This window comes from Gallinula chloropus (genome assembly GCF_964237585.1).
Source record: "Gallinula chloropus genome assembly, chromosome: 2".
In the NCBI taxonomy this organism is placed as follows: Eukaryota; Metazoa; Chordata; class Aves; order Gruiformes; family Rallidae; genus Gallinula; species Gallinula chloropus.
In genome coordinates this window covers 47129293-47144792 of record NC_140086.1, presented here as the reverse complement: position 1 = coordinate 47144792, position 15500 = coordinate 47129293, and the positions used below count along the sequence as shown (strand labels likewise).

The following is a 15500-nucleotide window of genomic DNA, read 5'->3' as shown; positions in this document are numbered from 1 at the left end:
CATATCCAGTGGTAATGAAATGTAATGGTGCCCAGTGACAGGACAAGGGGCAATGGGCACAAACTGGAACACAGGAAGTTCCATCTCAACATGAGGAAAAACTTCTTCATTCTGAGGGTGACAGAGCACTGGGGCAGGCTGCCCAGAGAGATTGTGGACTCTCCTTCTCTGGAGATATTCAAAACCTGCCTGGATCCTGGTCAACACACCAGAGGGAAGGGATGCTGTCCAGAAGGGCTTTGACAGGATTGAGAGGTGGGCCCAATCTCATGGAGTTCCACAAGACCAAGGGCAAGGTCCTGCACGTGGGTCAGTGCAAGCCCAAACACAACTACAGGCTGGGAAGACAATAGAGCAGCCATGAGGAGAAGGATTTGGGGGTGTTGATTGTTGTAAAACTCAACATGAGCTGGCAATGTACACTTGCAGCTCAGAAAGCCAACCGTATCCTGAGGTGAACCAAAAGATGTGTGACCAGCAAGCAGGTTGAGGGAGGTGACTCTGTCCCTGTGCTCTCCTGAGACCCCACCCAGAGTACTGCATCGAGCTCTGGGCATACCAAGATAAGAAAAACTTTGCTCTTAGACTGAGTCCAGAGGAGGGCCACAAAGATGCAGATGGCTGGAGCACCTCTCCTGTGAAGACAGGCTGAGAGAGTTGGGCTTGTTCAGCCTGCAGAAGAGAAGGCTGTGGGGAGACCTTGTTACAGCCTTCCAGTACCCCCCTTAAGAAGTCCGACAGGAAAGCTTGGAGAGGGACTGTTTATAAGGGAGTGTAGTGATAGGACAAGGATTAATGACCTTAAACTGCAAGAGGGCAGACTTAGATTAGATATTAGGAAGAAGTCCTTCCCTGTGAGACTGGTGAGGCACTGGCACAGGTTGCCCATAGAAGCTGTGGCTGCCCCCTCCCTGGCAATGGGCAGCTTGATCTAGTGGAGGGTGTCCCTGCACATGGCAAGGGGTCTGAGGTCCATTCCAACCCAAACCAGTCTGTGGTTCTGTGGTGTTGTATGTGCAATAAAACTGCAGAGAGGTCTATTGAAGTTGCAGTTTTGTGGATGATTTGTTTGGAAAAGTTATTGTAGTTTACTGAACTGTATCTGTATACAGTTATATGTTCCCCATCCTTATTTCTCATGTAAATCTGAATAGTACCAGTTAACTCAGTGAAACATGAGATCAAATTTAGTCCTTCAACATTTGCATCTGCCCAAGTCTGGAAACAGGTTTTCAATGGACTCAATCACTTTTCCACAATAAAACTGCTTTTTTAAGGGTCTGTTTAATTAAAATCTATCAAATTTTGAAACAATCTAAAGCTGTGAAGTACTGTTACAGTGCTGTTCAGGAGGAATCGGGTCAGGAAAGAGATTCTATTCAATGGTGCTTGCAACTGACACTTCAAGGACAAAATCCCATCTTTAGACTGGGCAAGGACATATGTGGGTGGTAGTTTTCAGTAAGAAAATTAAGAAGCAGAAGAAGTTGTTGATTAAAAAGGTTTCCTGATTATATAACATTTAGATATTAAGCATTTGATTATGCCAGCTCATACCAATTAGGCATTATCTCTCTTAAAGCTATAAATTATAGCCTTTACATTTTAGGCAAAAAATGCTTTTCCCCTCTCAGGCCATCAGAATTAATGATCAAAATCTGACAAAAGCTGTGAAGCAGCAACAGTTTGAATTAATTTTAGTTCAGGTGAATCAAAATGATAACAGGAGATCTCAGGCTTTTGTATTTGCAGTATTGTTTTTCTGCTGTTTGCTGAAGTTTTCTCAAGATAGTCGTTTCAGATTGAAGATGAATCTTCCATTAAAAAGCTAAACTAGGACATTCTGACAATTTCAAAGCTTTCTGTCTGAACCTTTTCCAAATGAAGAAATTGAAGTTAGTTCTTTTCTGTATTTGGTTAATTTTTTTATTTCAATCCCGTCAGTTTTAGGTCCCACAGTTATGTTTGCTCTCAAAATTGTTCCTGTCATTATATGCCAAAGGTCAGGTCTAGAAGAACACGTGCATTTGAAACTCTCTTGAATATTCTGGCCATACTGTTTTCTTATTCATCATATGGATGGTAGAAATTACCAAAATGAGTATTCACATGGACTGCATGGACTTGATTTTTGTCATTTGTCAGTGTTTTGAACTTGTGCTGTTTGTTGCTTCTAATTGAGTTAGCAGGTGCTTATCACACAGGAAAAGTATGCCCTGCATGCGAAATCGTTTATCCAAATACAACCAAGTATTTATATGGAGAAAGAAAAGCAGCTGGGAGGGGAACTAGAGGGAAAATAAAAGTAAAAATCCCACCCTGCTTTGCAGACTTGCTGTTATATCTTACTGTTTGTTCTGTCTGTAACCTGTATTGTCAGAGTTGAGGATTTAAGGGTGGTTTTTCCCTTCAGTTTGTGCACTTCTTGTCAAACATACAAATACAAGACTTCTGCTTAGAAATAGGGAGATCCACACAGCAACAATTTGTTAGAAAGGCTGTCCATGATCTTACTCACTGCGTGAGAAATAGTAGCAGGGTACTATGTCAAGTATGTCCAAACCAGTCCAAAATGAAGTTTCTAGTCCAGTAAGAGAATATAGATTGCATTCTGTGAGCAGGCTATGGCTGGGAGAAGTGTGCTATGCATATCTGCTTATGGTCTTGTTCCAGTATGGAACTTGGATTTTGGACATTGCAGAAACAGCCTTTGGGTTGGTGTTGCTGATGTAAATGGAGCCTGGGTAAGGCACTGACCTGGGGCTGAGGTGACCCAGGGTCTGTGTCCTGTCCTTCAAAGACTTCTCGTGTGGCGCCAGACTGCTCATTCCCTCCCATTTTTAGCATTGTGAGGTAAGGATAAGCATAGTACTGTGTCCAGTTCTGGGCTCCTCACCATAAGGAGGACATTGAGGTCCTCAAGCGAGTCCAGAGAAGGGCAACCAGGCTGGTGAAGGGGCTGGGGGGCAAATCCTATGAGGAGCAGCTGAGGGAGCTGGGGATGTTTAGCCTGGAGAAGAGGAGGCTGAGGGGAGACCTTATCACCACCTACAACTACCTGAAGGGAGGTTGTAGAGAGGTGGGCGATGGTCTCTTCAGCCAGGTGACAGGAGATAGAACAAGGGGAAATGGCATGAAGATGTGCCAGGGCAGGGTCAGATTGGATATTAGAAACAAATTTTTTACTGAAAGAGTTGTCAGGGCCTGGAACAGGCTGCCCAGGGAGGTGGTTGAGTCACCTTCCCTGGATGTGTTTCAAAAAAGGGTAGATGAGGTACTTAGGGATGTGGTTTAGCATAGGATGGGAAAGGTTGGACTTAATGATCTTAAAGGTCTTTTCCAACCTTGTGATTCTGTGATAGCTTCCATAAGTTCTGCACTGCACCTGACCAGCAGTAGTACTTGATTTCATAGAAATAATTGGCTCTTCCTGCTTGTGAAAGACCATTCAGCACTGCCTGAATGGCAAGAGAAAAATGGTTGGGAAAACTTCACAGAAGCAATACTGGGTGATTCGCTTGTTGGGCAACCCGAAGTGGAGAGGACACAAAGATGACACACAAGCGAATAAACATTTCCAGCCAAATGGGACGGCAGCAGGGCCGGTCAATCCAATACAAAGCCACACACTAAGTGCTGTCAGTTGAGTTTAAATCGCATCTCTAATACTGTTGAGGGAGTAACGCGAGCTGCATTTCATTATGTGTCTTTCTAATAATATCTTTTTTCTTTCCCCTCCCCAGCCTGCTCTGGAGACAACTGGTGAGTTCTGTTTAGAGATCTATTTGTATGCACGGGAGGCAGTCAACAAAACCAGCTGCTCATAAACTTCGCTAGGACAGACACAGATTTATAATTACTGTTATTGTTATTGCATTAATTTTCACACTTCATAAAGATAACAGCAAGGGCTAATGTCCTACCTCACTTGTCTTTTTATTTTTCAGAAATAGATGTAGATGGAGGAATTGATCAAGACATCTTTGACATCAACGAAGGTTTTTAAGCCTTAAGTTTCTTTTTTAATTTTATTTTCTTGGTCATGATTTTCATTATGGCAGCCACAGATCAATACAGCAATTGAATGTTTATCTCCTCTTCCCTTTAGCTTTAGGATTAGACCTTTTTGAAGGAGACATCAAACTTGATGGGGTGAGTCCAAAACATAAAATATAAACCTAAAAATGTGTTGATGACTTATGCAATATAAAGAAAGTATCACTGGCATGGAAACAATTGATGCATCCTGCTCCAACTAACAACAAATGCTGTTTATATAACAACAAACTGAAAATGTTTGGGTATAGATTTCTACCAAATGCCATAGACAATGAAAGAGTTGGGGTGCATTTGCAGAAGCATCATCCAGAATAAGGTGGTCAGTTCAGCCATTAGATCAATGTTATGGGCTTCTTGTTTCCTTTACTGTGGTTTTTTATATTTTTGACTTCCAAGAGATTCAGCAGCACTGTTCACATGCAGACAGGGTTATATAAAAGATTCTAAATCTACCAGCACAGCATTTATTATAAGATGATTAAGTGTACAGACCAGTGCTGCAAACCCTTCAGCATTAAGCAGATTCACTAAAACCAATGGAAAAATTAGCTCTGTAATACCACAATTTAAAGCACCTGTCCCTATCTGATCAATTAAAAAACCCAAACAAACCCAAACACCAAAAACTTAGGGAGTTACATCTCAAAAATGCCTAGTAGAACCTCCTAAAGTGTCTAGTACCCCTGTAAGTCAGCAGTGTTTTACTCTCCCTTTTGGTGAGCTGCTTTGGCCCGAGTATATCAGCGGAAGCCAGGACAGAGCTTCCTAAGAGCACAGGAACAAACCCTTGTGTTATGAAGAATTACAGAATTATTGATCTTTGTACCATTTTCAAGACTTCAGATCTTAATGCTTCCCATAGGACCTGAAGATCTCCTCACACATGCATCAAAATCCCAGGTAACTTGTATGGAGAAAATGCTGTAGAAGTCAGAGACAATGCTGGAAGAGAATGAAATTATTTCAAAACCCAAGCCTTAGACCTCTGAGTGACCTTCCAAAGTATTTGAGCTCTTAGGTGTCTTACATGGACTTGTAGGAGGCATGCTTTGCTTTAGCACTATTGTAGTCCCTGATTCTAAATCACTTTTTTTCTGGGGAGCACATACTTATTTTCTTTCTCTGATGCAGGAACGAAGCTCCATCATTGGTGATAATTATCGATGGCCCCACGTTATCCCTTATGTCCTTGATGACAGCCTGGGTAAAGTACTTCACAATGTCTGTATTTCATGTTGATTAAAATGTTTTATATAGGCTGGTAAAGATAGTGTGGCATTCTTTCCTCTTGTAAGTCTCTAGCAAGCTGTTTCCCGCAGAAGGATTGGAGCTGGGCATGCACAAACAGGGTGTATTGTCTTGGTGCTGGTGCTGGCTCTCACCTCCTTTCTTGAGTAGTTCTTATCCTGCTGTTGCTGTGGCCCAGCAGAATGATTTGGGTTTAAAAGCATTAAGTCTGAAATGTGAAATACTACTAAGCAGAAGAAAAAACAGGGCGCCAAAGGTCTTTTTGAAGCCAGGAAGCCTGCCTGGTCACTTACATCATCTACAGCATTGATGGTAAATCAGCAGTTTTCAGTGGCACATTGCTGAGTGCCCCATTGTGGGAACAGGGATATGTCCATCCCTTTGGATCCACCCAGCTGTGGCTCTGCACAGCAGAGGCAAGCGGTGAGTTGAGGGATGTGAGTTCTTACTGTACACCTACCACAAAATGTGGTAGGTGCCCACACTACACAACGCGGGGTCATCGTTCCGGTCCGTGGCAGAAAAAAACACCATAAATCACTCATCCCCAGTCTCGATTCAGATCTAAACTGGGTTGAAACCATGCCTAGAGGAGATAATCTAGATACAATGTTAGCAGTTCAAGTCCTTGAGAGATTCTGTGAGAGACCCGTAGCTTGCAGCCTGCACTAAGCGAAACAGGATGTCTCTGGTCCCTGGTTATTTAACACTTGCTTGCATGAACCTCAGCAGAGGGAATGAACAAATTTACAAAATTATGAACCGTGCACTAGCTTGTATTATATACTCATCAGGTCATATTTTATAAATAAGTACCAAAGAAAAATTACACTAGAGGATGAGAAAACATGATAACTGCCTAACTTACGGGTTTTGGGTCCCTACCCAGGTCTTAAAGCAGCAAAAAGCCTGCTTGATTTAGTCTAAGACTGCTGGAGCAAGACCTACCCTTAGGACTTGATCTGTGTGGGTACTTGTACAAACCCATCCTCTCGGTATTGACAAAGAACACTGCTTGCTTTGCAGAAATGAACGCTAAGGGACTCATCCTCAAGGCGTTTGAACAGTATCGACTGAAATCCTGTATTGACTTCAAACCTTGGGAAGGGGAGAAGAATTACATATCCGTGTTCAAAGGCAGTGGGTAAGAGGAGTAATGTAAAATAATTCTCATCCTGTTTGTCTGCAGGTTGGTTTGATGGCCAGTATTCGCTCTAAAACTCATATCATTGATTATAATTTTGTATCTTTGTTCTGTTTCTCCAGACTATTTTTAACTGGAAATTGTAGTAATTTCTTGGTAGTAAGGAACAATTTCTTGCTTATACTTATTTTTAAAGATGTCATTTTCTGGGCATAGTAAAAGGTAGAGGAAAGAAGCCAATTATTTTCTTGATTGATTGATCTTTGGATATATGGAGTGGCACTTTCAGATGGTCATTCTTAGTACACCTTAGTTTTCAGGGAAAAAAATAAATCCCTGTAGAAATATGATAGTTCTAAATGTGGAACTATGAATTTATTTGACTGTAACAAATGTAATTGCATTTGAACGTCATACCAGCATTCAGATATAACAATGATATTTTTAAATGCTGCACAGCACTGAGATATTTTACAGAGGTTTCAGTTTGTTTCCCTCTTTTGATGAATAATTATGCTATTCCACGTTAAATTTTGCAAAATAAGATCCCAGTAAAGAAGTCAAAATTGCCTCAGCTGCTTTCCTTTCTAATCAGTCTCTGTCAAAACAGTGCAACAAGAACAAATATATTCTCCACTCTATGCTGAACCATTTTTCTGTTAGAAAAGAAGAGGGAAAGCTTGATAGCCTGGTGAGGAAATTTACTTTCAGAAAATCATTTCCTGATATGAGAATGCATTCATAAATGGGAAAAGATTTTCTGATAATAGAAATGTTTCTCTTTCCCTTTGGCTTGTTCTGAGATATTTGTAGCAGATAATTGTTGCAAGATTTCTTCAGTCTCTGGCTTTTTATATCTTCTACTCTTCATGCTGTACACATGACATTGAAACTCAACCCTAAAGGATCTATAAGTGGAGACTTAGGGAGCATTTTCCTGTGCTAATGACTCTTCAGCTTTTTGAGATAAATGGAAAAGTCATGTACCTAAATTTTTGAGTCCTTCGTCACATAAAGTATGCATTGCATTTGCTAATAATTGTACCTGAAAAAGAACTACAATATTTAGCTGATGGCAACTTAAGAGGCCTCTGCACAATGTTTCATTTATATGTCTATTAAAAATAGATGAATCGTGGTGATGAAGAAGGCAAGTCACTCCAGTTGGTTAACACGCCTTGCCCTCACTGACTGGTGCGTTGCTTGCCCTGAAATGTTTCATCTCAGCTGACACATCCTTAAAACAATTAATGCTCAGCAGCACTTTTGAAAAGATTGGAGCTAAATGGTGCAGTCTCTTGAAAACTGTTGTCCAGTTTCAGTGAGTCAGTTTGGGCTGGACAACGAAATTATCCAGAGTGACCCTGCATTTTGTTTCACTCTACCTCTCCTATGATATACAGGGACAGGGCAAAAGGTAGATAAACCAACCTGTTTCCCCTCTGCTGTTCCTAAGTATCTTTTTTTAAAAAATCAGCCAAGACTCTTCTAACTGCAGACTAAAACCTTCAGTCCAGAGGGTACAGTGCAGGCAGGAGCACAAAGTCCCTGCCAATATCAGCTGGATTCATAAAGTTTTATCTCACCAAGAAAAAAGTTGATAAATCACCTTTATCTTTGCAATCTTGGCTTGCATCTATAAAACAGACAGAGGAAGGTAGAGGAACTTTGTGTCAAAATGATTTGTAGTAGGCCATAAAGTCCCTGTCTGGATTGTCCATTTGAATTCAAATGAAGTCCGCCACAAACGAAGCCAGCTGCCATTTTGTTACGTTGACTGCTCCATGTGAAAATATGTTTGTAGATTGTGATGTACGGACACTGTGTCATCAACCCCCTGTGCAGTGAGCCCTCTCCCTGCCCACATTCTTTATCTACCGCTTGCCAAGCCTTGTTTACTGCTGGAATTATGTTTACATATATAACGCTAAATGAGTAGAGGTTCATGTAAGGTTTGCTGGCATGCAGCCTTTCACCTCTCTTCCACTCAGGTCTGTGGCACAGGGTAGGTTGTAGATCTATTTAAAGACCTTTCCTTGACTCTTAGCCTGTGAGCTAAGCAAAACACATGAGGGATGCTTGTGAATTACAGAAGTTCAGGAACATCAGATGTGGTGCTCACAAAGCTCACGGAACAGTCTGGGAACCTGCAATGGATGGTGCCAGTTCTCCCTACGCTTCTCATGAAGAGCGAGGCTCATGCAGCAGGAAAGCTGGCATGGTGTGGTACAGTCAAATTGTTAGCAGTCCAGGAAGGATCAACCAGGTCTCTAGTATTTCCACATGGAAAACAAGATTTCCATGGAGCTCTTCTGGGAAGTCACCTCAGCTCTTTGTCCCTGTGACACATGGTAAAGGGAACCCATGCAGAAGTGGACTGATACAGATCCATGGCTAACCAGCTTGGTGTTGGTAATTAAAGTGTCTGTGTGGTGATACTGGTGACATGTAGTACTATTTACTAGCAGGACATTAGCATAAAAATGTGCCTGAAACAAGTGCTGGCTGTTAGAAGACAGGATGTGTAAACAGCATCATTGCTATTGATGGCATGTATCTACTCACAGCCCATCTTCCAAAAGGAAGGTTGTCGTGGTTTCACCCGGCTGAGGGCCAAGATCCACGCAGCTGCCTGCTCCTTAAAGGAAAAGAGCAGGTTAAAGGGAAGGGGAAGGGGGGTGAGAAGTAAGGGAAGGGAAAAGGAAGAGAAAAGGGGCAAATAACCCCAAGATCAAGAAATTAAGAGGCCCGTGGGTTGGGATAAGGATAGTTTACTAAGATAACAGAAAGATACAATGTAACAATACTAACAGGACTTCAAAGCAAAATATATGAAGCTGTTGATACACAATGCAGTTTCTCACCAAACCACACAACTCAGGCCGTGCCACCCAGAGCCGTCCCAGAACCCGACCGTCCCCCAAGAACCGCGCGTCCCGGCGCCGCCCCAGGCCTTCCTCCCGTCAGCCCCCGACATCCTGGGCAGGACGTAACTGGCGTGGAATACTCTCTTTGGTCAGTTGGGTCACCTGTCCTGGCTTCGCCCCTCCTTTCTCATGAAGAGCTGAGAAAGTCCTTGACTGTCTGACAGCAACTAGAAACATCAGGGTGTTATCAGCACTACTCCCATTTTACTCTCAAACACAGCATTCATCTGCTGCTACAAATGAAATTAACTCCATCCTGACCAAAACCAGGACAAAGGTTGGTGAGATTAATCAGAGCAGGTTCTTCTCCCTATTTCCTCCCTTCCTGAAGACACTGATAAGATGGGGGTCCAGGTGCCCATCACACTGGAGTGCCCTGTCTCACTCATTGACTTTTATTCTTGATGGGTGACACAGACCAAGCACTTACTCCCTCTGCCGCTGCAGAGTGATGGTGTTGTAGGAATTTGGCAAACAGAAGGCAAGGGTGAGCTGCATCCCTCTGTGTTTGGATGCTAATTTTGCCAAGTGTTTGGATGCTAATTTTGCCAAGTGTCCTGGATGTGCCTGTAGCCAGCTGTGCTCTGCGAAGCAGCTGTGAAGCCAGAGGCAGCTGCTTTGGTATGAGGTCGACCCAGAACTGTGACGGACTTCTTAGACTTCTGCATAATCCATATGAGACCTTGTTCAAGGGAGGCCCATGAAATCATGGATACCACATGTGTTCCTTCCTTGGTCTCACACAGTGATTTTAATGAGTAATCAATAGCCAAGGCCTGTGCTGCTATATGGAAAGGGAAATGCTGGCGAATACGTTGCACCAATAAGTTACAGGGTTCGAAAGCGCATGGTATGCTTGTGCTTTTAAATTTCTGGGGTGATAGGACTGCAAATCCTATGGCATATTTTGTGCCTGATTAATTTTATGGACTTCATTGGGTAAGCATTGATTTATTTGCTGCATAAAATATCAATTTAAATGTAACTCTCTGTGCTTGCTATTCTGTGGACATGGGGTGCCATTTTATTGGCTTGTGCAGACAGCTCACCGAGTATTTTTTGTTCTTTAATAAAAACTTCCAGCACAGCTGCAGTTTTGCTCTTCCTGGTGAGTGTGTGGCAGCAGCAAGCGCTCTGGCGCCGCAGCTCCCCAGTAACTAGAAAGAAAAGAGCTTGTGGAAAGCATTGTCAGATCCTCCAACCTTTCAGAAGGGAAACAGAGCCGCACGGGAGCATACCTTGCCACAGCCCCTCACAGAGCAAAAGGCCAAAGCCATAAAGCAAGAAGCAGCTGTGACAGCAGAGGCGAGGGTGTGCATGAACCTGGTTTCCCTTACAGCTGGGACAGGCTCGAATTGCACTCACGGTCACTTACTGTGGTCCAGCTATATACTGTTAAATTTACAGTGACTTAATTGCTCTAAATCATGTGTTCCATAGTCTTCAATGTTTACTGATGAAATCCTCATCGGTTTTATTCTGTCACCAATAGCTCAACATCTTTCTGCTAAAGCAGAGCCATTAAAAATGATAAAGCCGGAGTGGGGGAACTGCTTGTTCATCGAATCGGAGTTAAATGTGGGATGGAAGGATCCAGAAAGGGACTGATCAATGAAAAAGTGCACTCTGTGGCAAAATGTAACTTCAACACTCAAGTTAAATACACACCTGTTGAACCCGCTGATTCTGGAGTTTGCATGACATGGGGATGGTGTGTATCTCACGGAGCTCTCTCTCATTTTATTTCAATGCTAGCTGCTGGTCCTTTGTGGGAAACCAGCAACAAGGGATGCAGCAGCTCTCCATCGGCACCAACTGTGACAGGATCGGGACAATTCAGCATGAATTTCTGCACGCCCTGGGATTCTGGCATGAGCAGTCACGCTCTGACCGCGACGACTACGTGTCCATCATCTGGGACAGGATTCAGACTGGTCAGCCACTGCCCCGCTTTTCCTTTCAGGCTCTGGTGTTAGGGGGTTTAGCTGTGGAATTCGTGATCTCCAGCCATCCCTCAGAGGCCACGCTATCTGCTCATCACATTTTTCCAAGCCAGCATATCAATAAATAAGTATCAAGTGACAGCTGTTTGGGACAGAAAGCCTCATTCATTCACCTGGTGTGGCCAGCAGAGCTGAGGCTGCAGGCAGTGCAGAGGTGGGGTACAGACAGGAGAGACACTTTTGGGGCCAGCATCACATGGCTGGTTGTAGTGGTTGCTTTGGCGATGCAGCTTGGGGATGTGTTGGCCTATTTGGCACAACCCTGGGAGCTGGGGCAGAGCTCCTTGGGACTCTGCTCAGTCTCTGCCTCTTCAGGTTGCCCACCATCCCTTGGCACTTTCAGGCAGTTCAAAACCAAAGTTATGTAGACAGACTTGATGCTTTCCTAGCACAGGTACACACACAAGATTTAAAAAAACAGATAATGATTAAATATAATGTGTTCTTATTTAGTCATGATCAATAGCCAGGTGCATATGCAAGTACAGAAAATTACTTAGTCTCTGTTCTTTGCTTTCCATTGTATTTCTGCTGACTCTTTAGTGACAAGCTGTGTTATTGTTAGCCATTTGAAATGGATGCAACTTTTTTATGCTGACCAGAATATAGTTACTTTATTTTGATTAATTTAAAACATGTCAAACTTCACCTTCTGTTGGGTAGCCAGTAAGGTTTTCTTGCTCCTGCTCCAGAAAACAACGATAAAATTACATTCTGGAAGCTCATCTGATGACAACTCTGACTTGTTTATTGCGAGCTAAAATGACCAACAATTAAGCATCAGGGAATAGAGAGTAGAAACAGGGAGGCATTAACAGTTGCAAATTGTATTAATTTGAGTACTGAAACAATATCTCCACTTCTGGGTATTGCAAGCCCAACAAAGTTTACTGGTAGTTTCACCAGAAAAAGATTTCTTGTTGCAAAAACCTTTCTTCCATCAAGTTATCTTCCAGTGGCTGAAAGAGGAAAGTGAATAGCTCTAGAAATAAAATAGTTTTACAGAGTAAGTACAGGTAAATGACCATAAATACTTGGGGATCTGATGGATTCTCTGTAACTTTAAGTCTGTACGTCAAAACTTGGTCTTTTTGGGCAACATCAGAAGAGGGGTGGCCAGCAGGGACAGGGAGGTGATTGTCCCTCTCTACTCTGCACTTGTGAGGCCCCATCTGGAGTACTGTGTCCAGATCTGGGGCCCCAATACAAGAAAGATGTAGAACTGTTGGAGAGGTTTCAGAGGAGGGCCACAAAGATGATTAGAGGGCTGGAGTACCTCCCCTATAAAGAGAGGCTGAGGGAGTTGAGCTTGTTCAGCTTAGAGAAGAGAAGGCTGTGGGGGGGATCTCATTGCAGCCTTCCAGTACCTGAAGGGAGCTTATAGGCAGGAGGGGAATCAACTTTTTAAAAGGGTAGACAATGGCAGGACAAGGGGGAATGGATTAAAGTTTCCAGGAGGGAAGGTTTAGATTACAGAGGGAGTGGTGAGGTGCTGGAACAGGCTGCCCAGAGTGGTGGTGGATGCCACATCCCTAGAGGTGTTCAAGGCCGGGTTGGATGGGGCCCTGGGCTACCTAGTTAGATCCAGGCCTGGAGATTGGTGGCCCTGTCTGTGGCAGGGGGGTTGGAACTCTGTGATCTTTGGGGTCCCTTCCAAGCTAAACCATTCTATGATTCTCTGAACAACCAACCTCCTGTCTTTTTATTTTTCCCCATTCAGGTAAAGAACATAATTTCAACAAATATGATGATAAAACATCCGACTCCCTGAATGTTCCCTATGACTACACTTCTGTGATGCACTACAGCCAAAGTGCATTCCAAAATGGAACTGAACCCACCATTGTCACTAACATACCAGACTTCATGGATGTTATAGGACAGCGAATGGATTTCAGTGATTATGATCTCCAGAAACTGAACCGGCTGTACAATTGCTGTAAGTTTCTCCATTTCTTTTAAGTATTTTTTTTTTTTGGCTTCTGGCATTTTAAAGAAATGATGGTGATACATGGATGCTGGATTCAGCCAGGCACAAATGAAAGAGATGCTAACGTATTTGGAGAAGTGACTTGTGTTAAAACCACCAGAAATAATGGTACAGCTAGAAATAACACAGCCCTCCTGCAGAAACACTGCTGTGTACCAGAGTTTTCTGTGCAATTTTATCTGACCTTTAGTTAAAAATGAGCTTCGCTCAGCAGCTGATTTTTGTTCATCCCTTGGGTGGCTGTTTAAAGTGTGTGCTTCTGCACAAAGCCTCTTGGTTTTTACCCCATTTTTCTGCAGCTGCTGCTCAGACACTGTACAGAAATAAGCATCTTCGCTGTGGCTACTGTACCCACTCCACTGTGAGGCAGAGAGTGTGTGTTGTGCAAATATGGTACAGATGCTGTTAGGAAGAAAATGTGGGCTTTGCAAATTTTACTTTTTAGTTTCATACCCAGTCTCTTACAAAAGTGGTCAAGAGAGATATTTTGCTCATGAGGGATTTATTTGAGAAAGTTGGGTGAAAGTAAGAGGCAGAAATATCGACAATTCTACTACCAGAATACAATTCTGTAATTGTGACTGCATCAAATGTGCCCTGGCATTCAGATAAAAACTTTTACTTTACCATCTCAGTGTCCCAAGCTGTGACTTAAAATTACAAGTACTGGTTTACAATTATAATTTAAGCCTTCATTCTACAAATGCCTTAAATAAATATCAAAGTGTTGTATTAAAACAGTGCATTTTTTTGAGTGTATGATTCTAATGAAAATATTTCTGTTCATGTAAGTCTAAACTGAACACTCACTTACATACAGCCTTAGCTTCTAGCACTTGGTGCACAATTAGGTGTTACAGAAGTGCTTATAGCTAAGGATGTCTTTAACAGTGGATGAGGGCCATCTTCCTCTTCAGTAATCTTACATACTTCTTGTACATTGCATAAATACTTCTTGACACTTCAACTTTATTCTTAACCCAAAGACACATTACCCAGGTGAAATAAGTGCCAGTCATGTTGAAATTAATGACAAAATAACCACCACCTTCAGTGCAATCAGGATCTGCACTGCTCCCCAGCCTGTCCCTTGGCTTCATCTGTTGTGCACAATATTTGCAGAGCCATAAGTGGTCTTCAGGCCACCCAACACTTGCCTAAGTGGCTCCTGTGCCCGGGAATACAGATGCTTGGAAAGTCCCAGCCCTTGCCCACCCAGCCACTAGACTGATTGTTTCAGGTTAGAGGGAAGACTGAGAATGCCAAATGTGGTTTGGGGGGCAGATATCCTCCCAGAGGAATGAAAAGATTACTTCTGTGGCTGAACATGGTCTAAGGAAAAGTTTAAGATTAATTTCTGCCAAAGGCCTTTGCGGTTAGGAAATTGCATCAAAAATGGGAAACTTGGTTCTTAAATTGAAAAAACCCCAACCTCACAACCCACAGCATAAGGGATCCTGATGGGTGCTTTACTGCTGTTCTAATCTCTCCTTCAGGACTGCTTTCAGGCTAATGTCATGGTAGATTTTAGTTCACTTTCCACTTCTAGCATATCACTTCACAAAACTGACCATGAGGTTTCCCTCAGTCATTGGAAGTTAAGAACCACCATTCACCCCCTATGTATTTTCTTCTAAATCCAGCCTTTTCTTACATACCAACGAAGTATCCAGCCTTTGGTATAGATGGAGTTCAACACTCCCTGACCTCCTCCCCCCAAGCAATGACTCCTTCCCCTATCTCATTAAGTAATCTAAGAAATAAATTATAAGCTGCTGAGTCTTGCTTTCCTCTCCTCCTGTTGTTTAGGTCAGCAGTCCATTCCAAATGGCAATTTCTAATTAAGGTTTTCCTGTTTGGGCAAATTGATTTAATGATTTGTTTCATATTTTGATTTCAAAGAGGTATTTCATCTAATAATTCTCCATTTTTGCTTAGCTTCTTGCTGACACCTTTGCTGGTTTTCTTTTCCTTTCTCTGCCAGTCAATATAATGTTTATTGTGAAAATCTTTTCTTGGTTTTGAGAACATCATACCAATATTGTATCAGTCATACAACACCTCTAGAGGATTGTTAGTTTTCTTTGAGGACAGCACAAAGCATCTCAGCAGTACAACTGATTTGGCAG

At 42.6% G+C, this 15500-nt stretch overlaps 1 protein-coding gene across 1 annotated transcript in view; it reads left to right on the top strand.

Annotated features, from left to right (window-relative positions):
- Positions 1-15500, top strand: part of MEP1B (meprin A subunit beta) — a gene marked incomplete at both ends in the record, with an annotated part of 30343 nt that overhangs the window by 3974 nt on the left and 10869 nt on the right. The window contains 7 exons of the mRNA XM_084260608.1: positions 3744-3762; positions 3948-3998; positions 4109-4152; positions 5191-5263; positions 6334-6451; positions 11134-11312; positions 13102-13320. Coding sequence (XP_084116734.1) covers positions 3744-3762; positions 3948-3998; positions 4109-4152; positions 5191-5263; positions 6334-6451; positions 11134-11312; positions 13102-13320 — 703 coding nt within the window. The remainder of the gene's footprint in view (positions 1-3743; positions 3763-3947; positions 3999-4108; positions 4153-5190; positions 5264-6333; positions 6452-11133; positions 11313-13101; positions 13321-15500) is intronic.